The following is a 15846-nucleotide window of genomic DNA, read 5'->3' as shown; positions in this document are numbered from 1 at the left end:
GTACATACAAATGTGTATTTTTTCCCCCCTTCTATATGGCAATAACATAACGAAAATTTTAACGTCATTTTTATTTCTTGTTCAAGTACTTTGTGGAAACTGAAATGATAAATGGTATAAGTTTATCTCTGTCTACTTACATTTATTTCTTTCATTTTTGAATTACAGTTACTTGAAATTACTCAAACGATCTCACCTTTCTCAATAATTAAATGTACCAAAAAAAAAAAAAAAAAAAAAAAAGTTTAAAATATGTGCAGTGGTACCTATATATACTGAAAGACTAGGAGTATACTTATAAATATACATGTGTATGCTTACACATATACGTACGCACGTATATAAACGCATATACATATGCACGTATGAAGTCCACGTATGTGTGCATGTGTTAAGCCCATGTATGTGTGCATGTACTGATCACGCGCGAGGCATCTTAATACCGAACATTTAGGAAAACAAAAACAAACACACAGATGAACTCATAAACCAGTAGACTAACAATCAATAAATACGCACATCCGTGAGCGAACAAGTTAACAAGTCTAGACACGAAAAATATACATTGAGTATATACAATATATTGATCCAGGAGCTCAGTGTTCAACTACCAGACGACTATACGTATAATCGTGAAAAAAAAAAAAAAAAACAGGTAAGAAAAAACAAGCTAGAGGAGAGGAAAAGATGCTTTAAAAGAAGATAACATGAATAGCCGAATAAATAAGTCATCAACTAGTAAAAAGGGAGCATATAATTTTCGAAATGTTGACTTAAAAAGTAAGAAGTTAATTTCCAAAAATAGTTCGAAGGAATATTCAGTACTAACGCAAAAGAATAATGAAAGGAATAAGAGTAATAGAATATTATTTCCTGAAAATAAAAATACAACAAATAAGGTTTTGCAAAAACAGTACAATGCACATATGGACAGTAATTTAATGACCAATGAGGATGATAATGATGATAATAATGATAATAAATATGATGATAATAATGATAATAAATATGATGATAATAATGATAATAAATATGATGATAATAATGATAATAAATATGATGATAATAATGATGATGATAATAATGATGATGATAATAAATATGATGATAATAATGATGATGATAATAAATACGATGATAATAAATACGATGATAATAAATACGATGATAATAAATACGATGATGAAAAGAAAATAAATGGAAAAGATTCTTTCAATAAACAAGTAAAAAATGATTCTAAAAAGATGAATATACTATTTAACACAAATGTAAAGAAAGATGGAGCTCTCCTTACTCCTTCATGTATAAGCACAAAAAGAGGAGTAGAATTTAAAAAAGATAAAGTGCAACTATTTGCAAGTAAAAGTGGAAAAAACATACATAAACGTTTTAAAAATAGATATATTTCACATAATGAAAGACAATCTAATGCAAACGATCTTGTTAGAAATGTTAGGGGTGTACTCCATTTATGTCAAAGAGAAGAAAGGAATGACCATCCAGAGAAAAAAATTAAAAGCGATATACCTATTACCTGCAACATAGAAGGGAAACGAAGATCGGTCCAATTTAATGGAACAATAAACAATGCAACCCCTCTTTATGATGATTATTACCGCTCCGATACTTCCCAATGTGATGATGAAGATAGTGAAGATCGAAGAGAAGATAGAATATGTTTTCTTTCGAACAATATATATAGCAACAGGTTCAATGCAGAACGACATACCTTTGAAAGGAGCTCCGATTTAGTAAAGGAAAAGAGTCTAAATGTGAAGGAAAAAAACAATCATCTATGTGCTAAGGGGAATATCAATTCGGACATCAATTCGGGTGTAAATTTCGAAAAAATCTGTGTAAATTCCATGGTACCAAATTACAAACACAAAATAGTCCCAGGCAGTAATGCTACTAGAACATCTTCTAGTAAATGTGAAGGAACCAGTAATAGGAATAGATATCAGAATGAAAAAAATATGAATTTTAAAAACTTGAAGAGGAACAACCCATACAATTTAAGAGAAAAAAATAAAAATGACTGTGCATCATATCAAGGGGGATCTAAACATCAGAACGCTAAAAATATACAGTGTAACAAGGGGAATAAAACAAAAAGTAGTGTTCCTAGCCATGCACCGTACACCTCTACAGCTAATGCTGCAAAAAAGGATGGTCAGTACACAAATGATAACAATAGCATCAGCGGTAATGCCAGCGGTAGTGGTGGCTACAGCGATAACAACAGCGGTAGTAATTTCACAAGCGGTAGCGGTAATAGTTTCAATAGAGGTTGTGGTAATAATGGTCTAACGATGCAAGAATTTACACGAAAGAGCCATAACGATCAGAATAAGAGTTTGAACAATTATAATAGAGAATCTAATAGTATAATGAGGATTCCTCTCTACCCTAACAACATGGAGGCTTTATTAAATAAAAAAAAGAATGAAAACATGAACAGTTCATACATGTCAAACGTACACAATTTTCAAACTATTTCATCGAAAAATATAAGGAATAAAACAGAAATTCCTATAAAAAATTGTATCATGGGAAAACAAAATAATTTGTTAAATCCACAAAGAAGTAGTAATATATGTCAACAAGCAGACACTTCACTTTTAAAGAAATATAATATTCTAAAGGTAACGAGTACAAAAAGTTATATATCTATAAATAATATTAATAGTAAAAGTTTTCATAGTTCTATTATTAATTTGAATAATTCGAAAAAGATCTTTCCATCCATTAACTGTGATACATCTATTATTAGTGAAAAACCTTTCACACACATATCTAATATAGCGGGTAGAGGAAGCCAACCCAATTTTATCAATTCTAATATACCAATTAGACATAATAATATACCTCATAGAAGGGATGAACATAAGGATCTTTCACATGATGATCATATTGTTCATGCTTCTAACAAATGTAACACCTATAATAAAAATGAAATGTCTAATGATTATTCTCATCAATTCTCCTTGCTTGGTTCAAAAAAAAGCAAGACTCATGCAGTTAGAACTAACATTAACATGCATGCAGAGCGTAGAAGTAGTACTCAAACAACACCACCTAGTCGCATAAACACACATAAACATTTAATTAATGGCGATGTGAATCATTATTCCAAAAACAAAAATTATACCAGAGAAGGAATGTCCATTACTATTAATAATGAAGGTGCTAATTTTAATAATGAAAATAAACAATTAATAAGTGGACCAAACGATATGAACAGTTCATGTAAAAAAAGAGGAGATTCTTCCTTGAACAATTTTAACAATAAAAACATGCTATACCTGAAACATGAAAATGTAAAAAAGGGTTTAACTTTTGAAGAAATGAGAAGAAAGAGTTTTGAAGCCATTCATATTGTAGATCTACCTACAAATAATAATAATTTTAAAGAAAAAAATAGAGAATTGCAACACAAAAATTTTCATCTTTCTATGGAAGAAAAAAAAGATGATGATAGAAATAGAAAAAATTCAAGATTTATTGTTAACCAAACGAAAGAATTATTAGAAGCAAACTACATATTGAAAAAGAGAAAATTAAATGAGAATGATAAAAAAGGTAAGCATCTTATTACTCCTTCGTCGATTACCATATCGACTCAAAAAAGGAAAACAACGAATACCAGTATACTTCTGAACGATGAAAAAGGTATCCGTAATAGTGATAACGCTACTAATACTGGTAAGGTTAACCTCCTACGTAATGATAAAATGCTCATGTCTAATTTTATTCACGTAAAAAATAAAAAGATAAACAAATATAATAATTATGATAGATTAAAACATATAAAAATAGATACTTCTGCCGTACATGATGATACGAATGAATACTCACTTAGCAATTCTTCTAATGAAAAAATTTGCATTGACAAAAGTGACTTTAAGAACAACACAGAAGGAAATAGAAAAGATGAAATTATTTTTAACAAAAACATAACAGGTAATGTTCAAGAAATGGGAAGTCTTCACAAAATATTAGGAAACGAAACTGTGCATTATGAAAAGCACAATAAGAGTAATAGTGATCACCTATGCTTACACAATAATGCATTACTTAGTCGGGATAGCAAGTCTACTAGCAGTAATAGGAGTAATATATTGAGCGCTGCAAAATGGGGAGTTAACGATAATTCTGACCAGGAATATGGCACAGATAAAACACAGCCAGACGATTCAAACGACGTACAAGGCAGCAACAGGCGCAGTCGACATATTAATGATAAACAAAACGTGCATGATAGCAGAATTTTTAACAAAAACGAAAAAGAGATGCCCCAAGCGAAAACAAGGTTCTCTAAAAAGAAAGAATTAATTATTAGTAATGCTACTCCTGTTAATACACTTACTGGGAGTAATGGTACATTGAACAAGAGAGTACAACCAGCGAACATCACAACAGAGAATGAGAAGATGAGAGAGGGTGATAAAACGAAGAACAATTCAAACTTTTCGGAATTATGTGAATGTTCAAATGGAGCAACAAACGAGTACAAAAGTGAAGGCATGCCAACTGAAGATGATGCTAGAGGCGGTAAATATGCATGCATACATATACATATACACGTGTACATGTACATGTATCCATATGCACGTACCTCTATACCCATATATATATATATATATATATATATATATATATGCATGCTTGTTCAGGCACTCTGCTGCCCTCTTTGCCGCTATTTTCGTGTTCGAGTATTGTTCTTTCATTCTATTTTTGGCTTTCCTCCCTTTTATGCATTTATTTTGTCGTTTCTTTTGGACATACATGAAGTTTCCTTGTATATATGTAAGTCTATTTGTACGAAAAATCGTGCAAATGGACGCTTTTTGCGATGCATTTTTCTGTGTAGTCTAATTAAAATTAGAGTTTTTTCCTCCTTTTATTTTGTTGTATTTTTTCCATATATTCCATTATTTTCTGTTAATTTATTTCTCATTATTTTTCTTATCTATTCCATTATTTTTTTGCCATTTATATAACTATTTTTTTCTTTCTCAATTTTATTATTATTTTTTTTTTCCTTTTCTTCAAACACAGTTGCACGCCCCGAAATCCCATGCAGGGGTATCCAGTCGGTAGCTACAAGAAGCCTAAAGAACACTGCGAATGACCAAAATAATATGGTTATTCAAAAAAAGAAAGACATAATCCAAATAGGAGATGATAAGGAAAAGGGCATTACAAAAATGACTGCAGAACCATTTCTTACACAGAAAGAGAAGTTAACAAATCAGAAGAAAGATAGACATGGTACCCTATGCATGCAAAAAAATAGCGACAGTGAAAAGGAGAAAAAGCTAGGTTATCATAAATATTTTTATGAACAAAAAGAGGTATCAAATAATATGAATAATTCTGGGGAACGTTTTATTTCCTTTAAGGATGGGAAATATTCCAACGAACGTAATAGAAGGAAAGGACTGGAAAAAGTGAATACATATAAAGACATAAATGAAAAACTCAAAATTACAAACAGCAAGGACGATATAACACATTTTCATGCGAGCAAAAATAAAGAAGTAGGTATGAAGTTTTTCCAAGGAGAAGAAAAACAAAAAATTGCAAATATTACAAATGCCATAAGAAAAGACGAAAAATATCATTTAGTTATTGCTAGCAAAAGCAGGAATAACTCCGATGTGCCTGCAGCACAAATGAGAAGAGTGAACGAAGGTGTAAAGGAAGGTGGTACGGAAAGTACTAAAAATTTCCTAGGTTCCAATGGAATTGTAGTTCATCTAGGATCAGAGGAAGTAATGATCACTCAACGTAAAATGAACATCCAAATGACAAGCAGTCCTCTTACGACACAAGAACGGGAGGGCGATATAACAAGTGGAGATGATTACACTGATGAAGGTAAAATACCCACGAAAAAAGAAAAAGAAATAAAAGATATGAAAGAGATGAAAGAGATAAAAGAAGAAAAAAAAGATATTAATAAAAAAGAAAATAGCGAAAAACAAATTATTGAAAAAGGAAATAATAAAAATGAAATTAGTGAAAAAGAAATTAATGAAAAAGAAATTAATAAAAATGAAATTAGTGAAAAAGAAATTAATGAAAAAGAAATTAATGATAAACAAACTTGTGAAAAACAAATTTGCCAAAAACAAATTTGCCAAAAACAAATATGCGAAAAACAAATATGCGAAAAACAAATATGCGAAAAACAAATGGGTGATAAAGAAATTTTCGAAAAGGAAAAAATTCATTGCAATATTTACCCCAGTGATAATAATAAAGACCGCACTGATGAGTTAAAAAATTATTCCAATTTTTCAAAAAAAAAAAATTCAAAGGAAAAAATAATGCACGTGTCTGAGGAAGCAATTAATGCAAAAAAAAATATATTAGATTGTGGCAATTCTTATGATTGTTCTGAATATGATCATGCAAAAAAAAAGATGAAACAACCACTGGTGCGCAACTGCCATATTGATTGTGAGAAGCTTGGCGAAAAAATATTGGGCGACAAATTATTGGGTGAAAAAATATTGGGCGAAAAAATATTGGGCGAAAAAATATTGGGCGATAAATTATTGGGCGATAAATTATTGGGCGATAAATTATTGGGCGATAAATTATTGGGCGATAAATTATTGGGCGATAAATTATTGGGCGATAAATTATTGGGCGATAAATTATTGGGCGATAAATTATTGGGAAACAAATTATTGGGCGACAAAATGGATGGCAAAATAATTGGCAATAAAATAATTGATGATAAAATAAATAGCGATAAAATAAATAGCGACAAAATAAATAGCGACAAAATAAAAAGCAACAAAATAAATAGCGACAAAATAAATAGGGACAAAATAAATAGCGACAAAATAAATAGCGACAAAACAATTAACGACAAAACAAAAAAAAAATACAATTTGAGAAATACGAAAGAATGTTATGATGACCTAAATAACAAATTTAAACAAAAATATTCTGGTAATTTGCAGAGTGATAATTTTGTCATTTTGCTAAATAACAATACAAAAAAAAAAAATTTATTCGAAAAAAAAAAAAAAAAAAAACAGGGACAGCAAGGACATCAAGAGGGCGAGAAGGAAGAAGACGAAAAAGAAGACAAGAAAGAGGACAAAAAGGAGGGCGGAAAACTGGACAACAAGGAAGACAAAGAAGACGAAAAACAGGATAGCGAAGAAGGCGAAAAACAGGATAGCGAAGAAGGCGAAAAACAGGATAGCGAGGAATGCAAAAAACAGGATAGCGACGAATGCGAAAAACAGGATAGCGAGGAATGCAAAAAACAGGATAGCGAGGAGGGCGAAAAACAGGATAGCGAGGAATGCAAAAAACAGGATAGCGAGGAGGGCGAAAAACAGGATAGCAAGTCAGACGAAAAAGAAAAGCATACCATGAATAACGCAGTTCAGCCGAATAACAAAAAAAAAATTCTTAATGTAGAGAAGAATAAATACACAACTGCGCCAAATAGAACAACAATGAATAAGCGAAATATTCCCCCAAGACAGATGATCACTAATGTAACGGAGTTATCCTCCATTAACATTAAAAAAAGGAAAACAGTTGGAACAAATATCTTGAAGGGATCTGCTCCTCATCCATCAAGTAATTGTGTATCCGATACGTTGAATAATAATCCATGTAATGATATAAATGGCAGAAGAGGCCATCTCCATGAGGGTGCTCACTGGAATCAGAACACCTATAGCTACTGCAGCAGTTCTTGCAGTAGTAGTAAGTATAGAAACAATAGTTATACCCTCAGCAATTACGGAGAAAGTGAAATGGAAAAAGACAGGATGACCATTTTAAAAAGTAATTTGATTTATAATGGTGTTAACAGGTCTTGTATAAATGAGAAGGAGAATTATAGTAGTACAACCAACTCTTTATATGAAGGAGTAAATATAAAAGAAAATAGCTCAACGAATATATCAGACTTAAATGAAAGTAGTATAACAAACAGCAACTCAAGACGAGTCTTACCCAATAAAAAACAGATAGAAAATTTCATTTTGACTATTGATAAATCGCATAGTGAAAAAAAGAGCACAACAAAAAATGACAGCTGGAATATAATCAAAAAGGACGGTGTTAATAGGTATTCCCTATCAAGTGATATGCCATCATCCCATATTAATGATTTACAGAATGGAAGAAAAGAAAATAATAGAACAACCTATTTTAAGGATATATTATTTTGTGAAACAGATAATATACACAATAGTGAATGTGGTAGTAATTATGAGGATAGAATACGGAGTGGTAGTAGCAGCAGTAGTAGGTATTCTTTTAACTCATTCAATGGCTTGACTTTATCTTTAAATAACGAGCATATCCAAGGTAGGAAGTGCGACATCAGTGAAGACAACCTAAGCATTTTTCTAAACTCGCTTATATCAAGCATGAGTGAAGGAAAGGAAGGAAATAACATAAAAATGGAGGACTCGAGGGGGGAAGACGTACATAGCGGCCCCTTGCATAATAGTCCATTGCATAGCAGCCCATTACATAGCAACCCATTACATAGCAACCCATTACATAGCAACCCATTACATAGTAGCCCCCTACACAGTAACCCATTACATAGTAGCCCCCTACACAGTAACCCACTACACAGTAACCCACTACATAGTAGCCCCCTACACAGTAACCCACTACACAGTAACCCACTACACAGTAACCCACTACAACGTAACGACGTCTTTTCGAGCAAGCGAGGGAGCTCATTGTTCCCGTGGAACTCCCACAACGAATTAAATAAAAGTAACATGCATGGCAATTTTTCAAACCACGCGGATGAGGAAGGAAAAGACGAGAAAATGATAACACGTAGAGTATCAAAAGAGCGCATTATAAAACTTATCGGCTCGAATAATGTAGAGAACCGCGAAAGAGAGCAAGCGCATGTTCAGTATAACCAGTTAAGTTTCCTAAAAGAGGTGTCAGAAAAGATTTATAATAATAGTGAATACAAAAATATCATCAATAAGATTATGTGCAATGAAAATAAAAATTATGATAAGGACTGTTTATCTTATTACACAGATTTACACAATGATGGTAACAACAAGGAAGGCAGTACAAGTCTTAGCTGTTGTAGTAAAAGAAACAATTGCATTTACGATAATAGCCTCCTCTTTTTAGAGAGTAAACTAAAGAATATGATGGTACAGTATGCTCTATGCAACCAGTTGAATGTTAGTATTAATGCATCATCATATGATGAAGTTGAGAATGAACTAATCAAAAACTGTTGTTCTTCAAAAATAAGAGAATTAATACATAATGAAAAGGATTATGAAGATTTAACAAAAGGTAATAATAGTACGAAAGATGAGTATATCAATGATATTAACAAAAGAGCACAAATTAATGATAATATTTTTGATATTGACAAAATACACCCATGTAATTGTATGCTTTGTTTAAAGAACGATGTTATCGGTGCAAATGTATCGCATAACAATCCTTTAAGCGAGTTTTATCATAACAAGGAAAAAGACTGCTTAAGGGAAGCACTCGCGGAGTATAATAACGACACACCCGTGGATGAAAAAAGAAGAAAAAAAATCATCTCCGGCAATGGTAATAACCACGACAACAACAATAATGGTAACAACAATAGAAGTGATAGTTGGGGCAGTAGGGACAACCAAGATAGTACCGATAGGTGTGATAACCGAGTGCGTAACATGAGTCACATTAAGACGTTCATTCAAAATATATGCAACTTGAATAACCAAGAAAATAAAAAATTTTATGATATCTACATTAGCAAAATGAAAAACAAAGAGTACCAACTTGGCAAGTTTGCAATGTCCAAAAATTACACCCATTCTAGTAGCTGCGAATGTATAAATAGCTACAAACCTAGTGATTCCCCAGATAGCCCTAAGAAATTTCGAACCACGAGAACTGAATCACTTAGGGCAGGTAGTAACGTAGTAAATTTCCCCAGTACAGATGATCAAATAGTAAGTAGTATCCTTCACTCGAATGGATTAAGTGGGTTAAGCGGGTTGACTGGCTTAAACCGAATAACCGGAATTACCGGATTACCTGCAGAATCTTCCAATAAGTTGGATGCATGCAATGTAAGCGGGACAGCTAGACCTAAGATTAGTTGCATTGACAGTAATGAAAAAGAATACAGAGAGAGAAGTATTATGGAGACAGCAAGAATGATCGGATTGTCAACTGGGAATAATGATACTGAAGGAGAATATCCAGAATATTTAGATAGTTTCCAAAATTTTCCAAGTAAAAATATCTTAAAATATATGAACATGACAGATATAATAAAAGATCAGAAGGGATATGAGGAAGAAGAGGAAAAAAACAAAAATTATTTGTCATCAAGTAATTATGCACATATGGATCCAGCAAGAGTAGAAGGTAAGGAAATGTACCAAACCATCTTTTCAGATATAAACAAGGAGTGTAATCATATTTTAAATTTTGCGAACAATGAAAAGAGTTTACAAAATGCACATCCAAGTGGTCATCTAAATGAGGGGATGTGCATAAACAGAGAGAACAGTGCACAAGAAAATTACAGCTATTCTCATATCAACAGTAGTAACAACATTCAAACAAAAGACAATAATTTGTTATTTCAGAATGTTAAAAATTTGATTACAAGTAGTAGTAGCAGTAATAGTAGTAGTACTTATAGTAGTATAAATATCGGTGCAAAGCCACAATCCCTGACAAGTTATCACGTATCTAATTTGCATAATAACTATTTTAGATTAGGCAACGTTAACTACTGTTACGATATTATGAAAAATTATTACTCCGCTTTGTTTTTAGACGCACACATGGGTAGAAGCAGAGCAAGAGGGGAAGCAGGAGAGGAAGCAGTAGCAGCGGCAGTAACAATGGAAGCGGCAGCGACAACAGCAACTGTGGAAACCCCATCTTGGAGTAATACCAGTGCCAATACTACTATTATGTCAAACCATGAGTGCCGTCATTGCAAAAACATGATCAACGAAACGGAAAAGGAATTTTCGAATGAACAAACTGCGCAAGATATGCACAAGGAGAAGAGTGTAGTGAGTTTTATCAACATGAATATATTAAACGAAAATGCTCTGAATGTAAAACAGAATAAGAAACCGTATGAGTCGTACGTACCACTTAAACCTTCTTTTGTTCCCCATAAGAAATATCGTTACTTCAGTAAGAATAACATACACACTGAACAAGCAGCACTAAATCAGAACTTCCATACATTTCAAGGAGTAAAGGGAGATGAAAAAAAAATGCAGATTAGCAAAGTACCTATCGTTGAGGAAGTAACAAAAGATCAAAAGAACAATACATTGAAGAAAAAAAGATACTCACCTAAATATAAATCAAGTGAAAAGGAAAAAGGCTCAGTTAATTATTCATTAAATGCTCATGATGATAATTATAAAAAGGTTTATATAAAAGAGCGTAAGTACATAAAGGGAGATGGAAATGATAAAAGAGTGTGTGCAAAAAATGAGGAAAGCTATCTACTCAAAAATGGATACATGAATCTAAGGAGAAAACAAGATACGACTAAAATTTTAGGGAGTGGTGATCATACAAAAAGGGACCCTCCTGATAAGGTCAAGCGAGATATGTCAAGCCCCCCCTTTGTGTGTAAACAGATTCATAATGTTGCAACTGCAGCTATAGAAGGTACGAGTAGCAGTAATAGTAATATCAACAATAATAGTATCAGCAGTAGTAATCTTATCAATAACAATAGCAGTAGTAATACACCGCTACTTCATAAGCAGACGTCGTTAAACGAACCAATGAACATACATAAAGAGAAATGTAAACGTGCAGGCCTCACGAATGAAGCATTGCCATTGGATAAGCCTAAGGACTACGAACATATTGTATGCATAATAGATAGTGCTACAGATGATGAAACTCTTTCAAAGATACATGGTAAAGGAGTTAGAGGAAGAAAAATAGAAAATGCAAATTTGGATGAACATAGACTATCGCAAAAGGGTGTGGATGGAAACACAGGAGGGGACAAGGAAAGCGTTGGAAGTCCTTTACATGTAGACAAGTTGGACAACGCAGAACTTGTATGTAAAGAAGTGGCGAGTGAGTTAGGGAGCAGGTTAGGAAGCAAGTTAACAAGCGAGTTAGATAGTCAGTTAGGTATACAGTTAGATAATCAGTTAGACAGACAGTTAGATACGCAGTTAGATAATCATTTAGATAATCATTTAGATACCCAGTTAGATACCCAGTTAGATAATCAATTAAATATCCATTTAGATACCCAATTAGATACCCAGTTAGATAATCAATTAAATAGCCATTTAATTATTGGGAAGGACAACCAGGAAGAAGGCCAAAATTGTGGTAACCATCAGTACAGTGCAGATGTGTTCATGTTAATAACAAATAGAAGTAATAACGCTCGCAGCAACATCAGCAGTAACGGTAGTATTAGCAATGGAGGAAGTAGTAACATAGAAAGCACGGACACTCGGGAGAAGACCACTTGCCGCACGGATGATATTAATGTTGAGGGAAATTTTAAAAATCATCTTTCGGAAGCGGAAAAATTGAATAGAGATATACCCTATATAACTAATATATATAAAGAAATGCACAGGTCCCCTGTGATGCCTTTACGAATAGAAGCCTTTCATTCGTTGGAGGATCAAAGATTGATATATGGAAAACCCGACTGGCAAAAATATTTATGTCCTTTATGTGATAAAAAATATTATCCGCCTAATAGCTACGTTAAGAATTATACTCACTACTTAAACGAGCATTGGAAGGGTAGGAAAACGCTCGGTGGTTACATAATATTCCCCTGTAAACTTATACACAATAGTGTCAAGAGGGAAGCACATACAGAAGTGGGTGTAGAAGTGGGTGCAGAAGTGGGTGCAGAAGTGGGTGCAGAAGTGAGTGTAGAAACAAATGGAGACGTAGAAGGAGATGGAAGAAAAAGCAGGTCATACGTAAAAATAAACAAAAAAATGAAAAGAAAAAAAAAATTTTTCACCGACCCACATTACCATTGTCCACTGTGTTTAAATATATACTTTTATGATTATGATTTGTTAACGAATCACTGTATGGAATTACACAAATCCTCGGGAGCCGACCCTACGAGGACATTACCCTCTAACCTTGTACACACACCTTTTACTAATAGTAACGATTACTACTGCACTATAAAAAATGCAGATTCAGAGGCAAGCAATAATAATAATAGTGACAATAGCAGTGATAATAGCAATGGTATTAGCGGAAATAATAGCGGCGGTAATAGTGGTCATAATAATACTGATAATTCATCTTTGAATGAGTTCCAAATGGGTGAAGGCTCTTTCTCTTCTAGTCATACGGGCAATGACCCTGCACACGTTGATCCTTCATCTTCATCTGGAAAATTCAAGTACTCGAATGACAACAAAAGAAAGTCAAAACATAGACGAACGAGCAAAGTCATTTTTTGTGATGCAATCCAAGTTAGGGAGTATGATATTGAGCTATCGAAGATTGAGAAATTCGGAGCGAGTATTGGACCTGTGTTTACAGAAGAGAAAGAGACGAGTGGAAGTGACAAAGGGGAGGGAAGTGGTGAAGGTAAAGAAGCGGAAGTTCAGAAAGAAGTGGAAGTTCAGAAAGAAGTGGAAGTTCAGAAAGAAGTGGAAGTTCAAAAGGAAGTGGAAGTTCAGAAAGAAGTGGAAGTTCAGAAAGAAGTGGAAATTCAGAAAGAAGTGGAAGTTCAAAAGGAAGTGGAAGTTCAGAAAGAAGTGGAAGTTCAAAAGGAAGTGGAAGTTCAGAAAGAAGTGGAAGTTCAGAAAGAAGTGGAAGTTCAGAAAGAAGTGGAAGTTCAGAAAGAAGTGGAAGTTCAGAAAGAAGTGGAAGTTCAGAAAGAAGTGGAAGTTCAAAAGGAAGTGGAAGTTCAGAAAGAAGTGGAAGGGTCGAAAGAAGCGGAAAATAATCCAAATGACAAACATATGGCGGAAGAAGGGGCAGAAATTACTGCAGTGGTCAAAGTGGCGAAGGGGGAAAACAACACGAATGATGGACAAAATCATCAAGGAAATAAAGAAACTACGAAGGATAAAGATAGTAAAATGAACCCAAGTGATAGTATTATCATTACAAGAGGCTCCAAAAATGAAAGCAATATTACAATTATGGAAAAAATAAAAAAAAAAAATGAAAAGGAAGATCTTAATGTACTCCACAAGGAAGTAGAAACGAACAATAGCTCTTCCAAGGAAACAATACAAGGAAGCAATATAAAAATAAATGATAATGAACGTAAATATGGCAAAAAGAAAATTATCGAAAGGAAAAGGAATAATAAACATCAGTCTAATTTGAAAAATTTGAATGGTAATTATAAAAAATGGGGAAGTAAAACCTTCATCGATAACACATATTTAAGTGAACACAATGCAGACTACATAGAGGGTAATAAAAATAGTGAGGGGAAAATTATTGAGGTCAAAGTTGGTAAGACCCCTAGTAATGACGCAAATAGTAACCATAATAATACCCCCAGCAGTAGTAACGATGGTACATATCATAAAGCCAAGGAAAACGAATTTGACCGCGGTGATAAAGATATGCTAATAATGCATGATAAAACTGGTGAAAAGTTTTACGGTACGTTCTTAGATGAACAGGTGGAAGGTAGTAATGAAGCAGGGGGAATAACAGAGGGGGGAGCTAATCATATGAAGGTAGCGTATCAGGATGATCAGACGAGTGAAATGCATAAGATTGATAAGATTGATGAAAACTCAAGTGGCGATAATACGGATAATTCTCGTAAATTTTTCCTGAGCAAGCAAAGCGGAGAAGACACACAAACTGAGAACAAAAGCGAGTTACTCACAACCCTTTTCAGCATCGACAGTATTTCCAGCAGCGGTAACAAGACCATCCCTTTCTCGTGCCTATTATATGAAGGATCTCTTCAAATTAAAGAACAACCACTAAACGAAATATTACTTGAAAACAGAATTGAAAATAGTAAAGAGCATACATTTACACCGATTAAAAAACGAATAGGTGGTAAACGTATAAAGAACAGTGTTGGTGAAATTCATAAGAATATTATGTCTAAATATAAAAGGAAAATTAAAATATGTACAATGAATGAAAAGAAAAATGAACCCGCATCCATTTTTGATTTCAAAAATTATGATAATATTTATATGCCACCAAAAAATATGAGGCTAAATTTGAAAAATGAAAAAGAAAATCGTATTTTGAAAAAGGTTATAAGACAGAAAAAAAAGGAAAAAATTGTACCCCTCAAGTTAAATTGCAGGCAAAGCGCTAGACTCAAAAATAAAAATAAAATATCGACTTAATGGGGGGGGTGGGAGAGACCTGCTCTCGCTATAGTGTACCCCTATCTTTCATTAACTTATAAGTGGAATACATACTCCTCACCATCCGTTGTTTACTCATTTCGGATCATTCATCCCCCAAATATAAATACTTCTCCTAATTAATCTTGTACATTTTTGCATTTGCTTCTTCGTCCATATCATATTTGATAAAATATTATGTCATAAAAAATGCGAACATTATGAACTGTTCATAATTTTTTTTTTTTTTTTTGTCCCATATTTTGTTTATTTTTTTATCGTGAATCAGATATTTTATATACTACATCGTGTATCCCATATCGCATATTGCGTAATGTATATCGTTTAGTATTTTTTTTTTTTTCTTATACCTTTTTGCGCAAAAATTGAAACAAAAAGTTATGTAAAATGTGAAATGGCATTTATTGCAACTTCAAAAGTGTAACAACGGTAAAAAAGAAAAAAATTAAATAAGTACACA

The 15846-nt window shown here is 33.0% G+C and overlaps 1 protein-coding gene across 1 annotated transcript; it reads left to right on the top strand.

Moving 5' to 3' along the window:
* Positions 1-707: 707 nt before the first annotated feature.
* MKS88_001656 (uncharacterized protein) lies at positions 708-15365 on the top strand (the record flags this gene model as incomplete). The annotated part of the gene is made up of 2 exons (XM_067214603.1): positions 708-4554; positions 5062-15365. 2 exons carry the CDS (start codon positions 708-710, stop codon positions 15363-15365), a joined length of 14151 nt encoding a protein of 4716 aa, XP_067074544.1.
* Positions 15366-15846: the final 481 nt, after the last annotated feature.

This window comes from Plasmodium brasilianum, chromosome 6 (genome assembly GCF_023973825.1).
Source record: "Plasmodium brasilianum strain Bolivian I chromosome 6, whole genome shotgun sequence".
In the NCBI taxonomy this organism is placed as follows: domain Eukaryota; phylum Apicomplexa; class Aconoidasida; order Haemosporida; family Plasmodiidae; genus Plasmodium; species Plasmodium brasilianum.
This window is presented reverse-complemented; position numbering and strand designations above follow the sequence as displayed.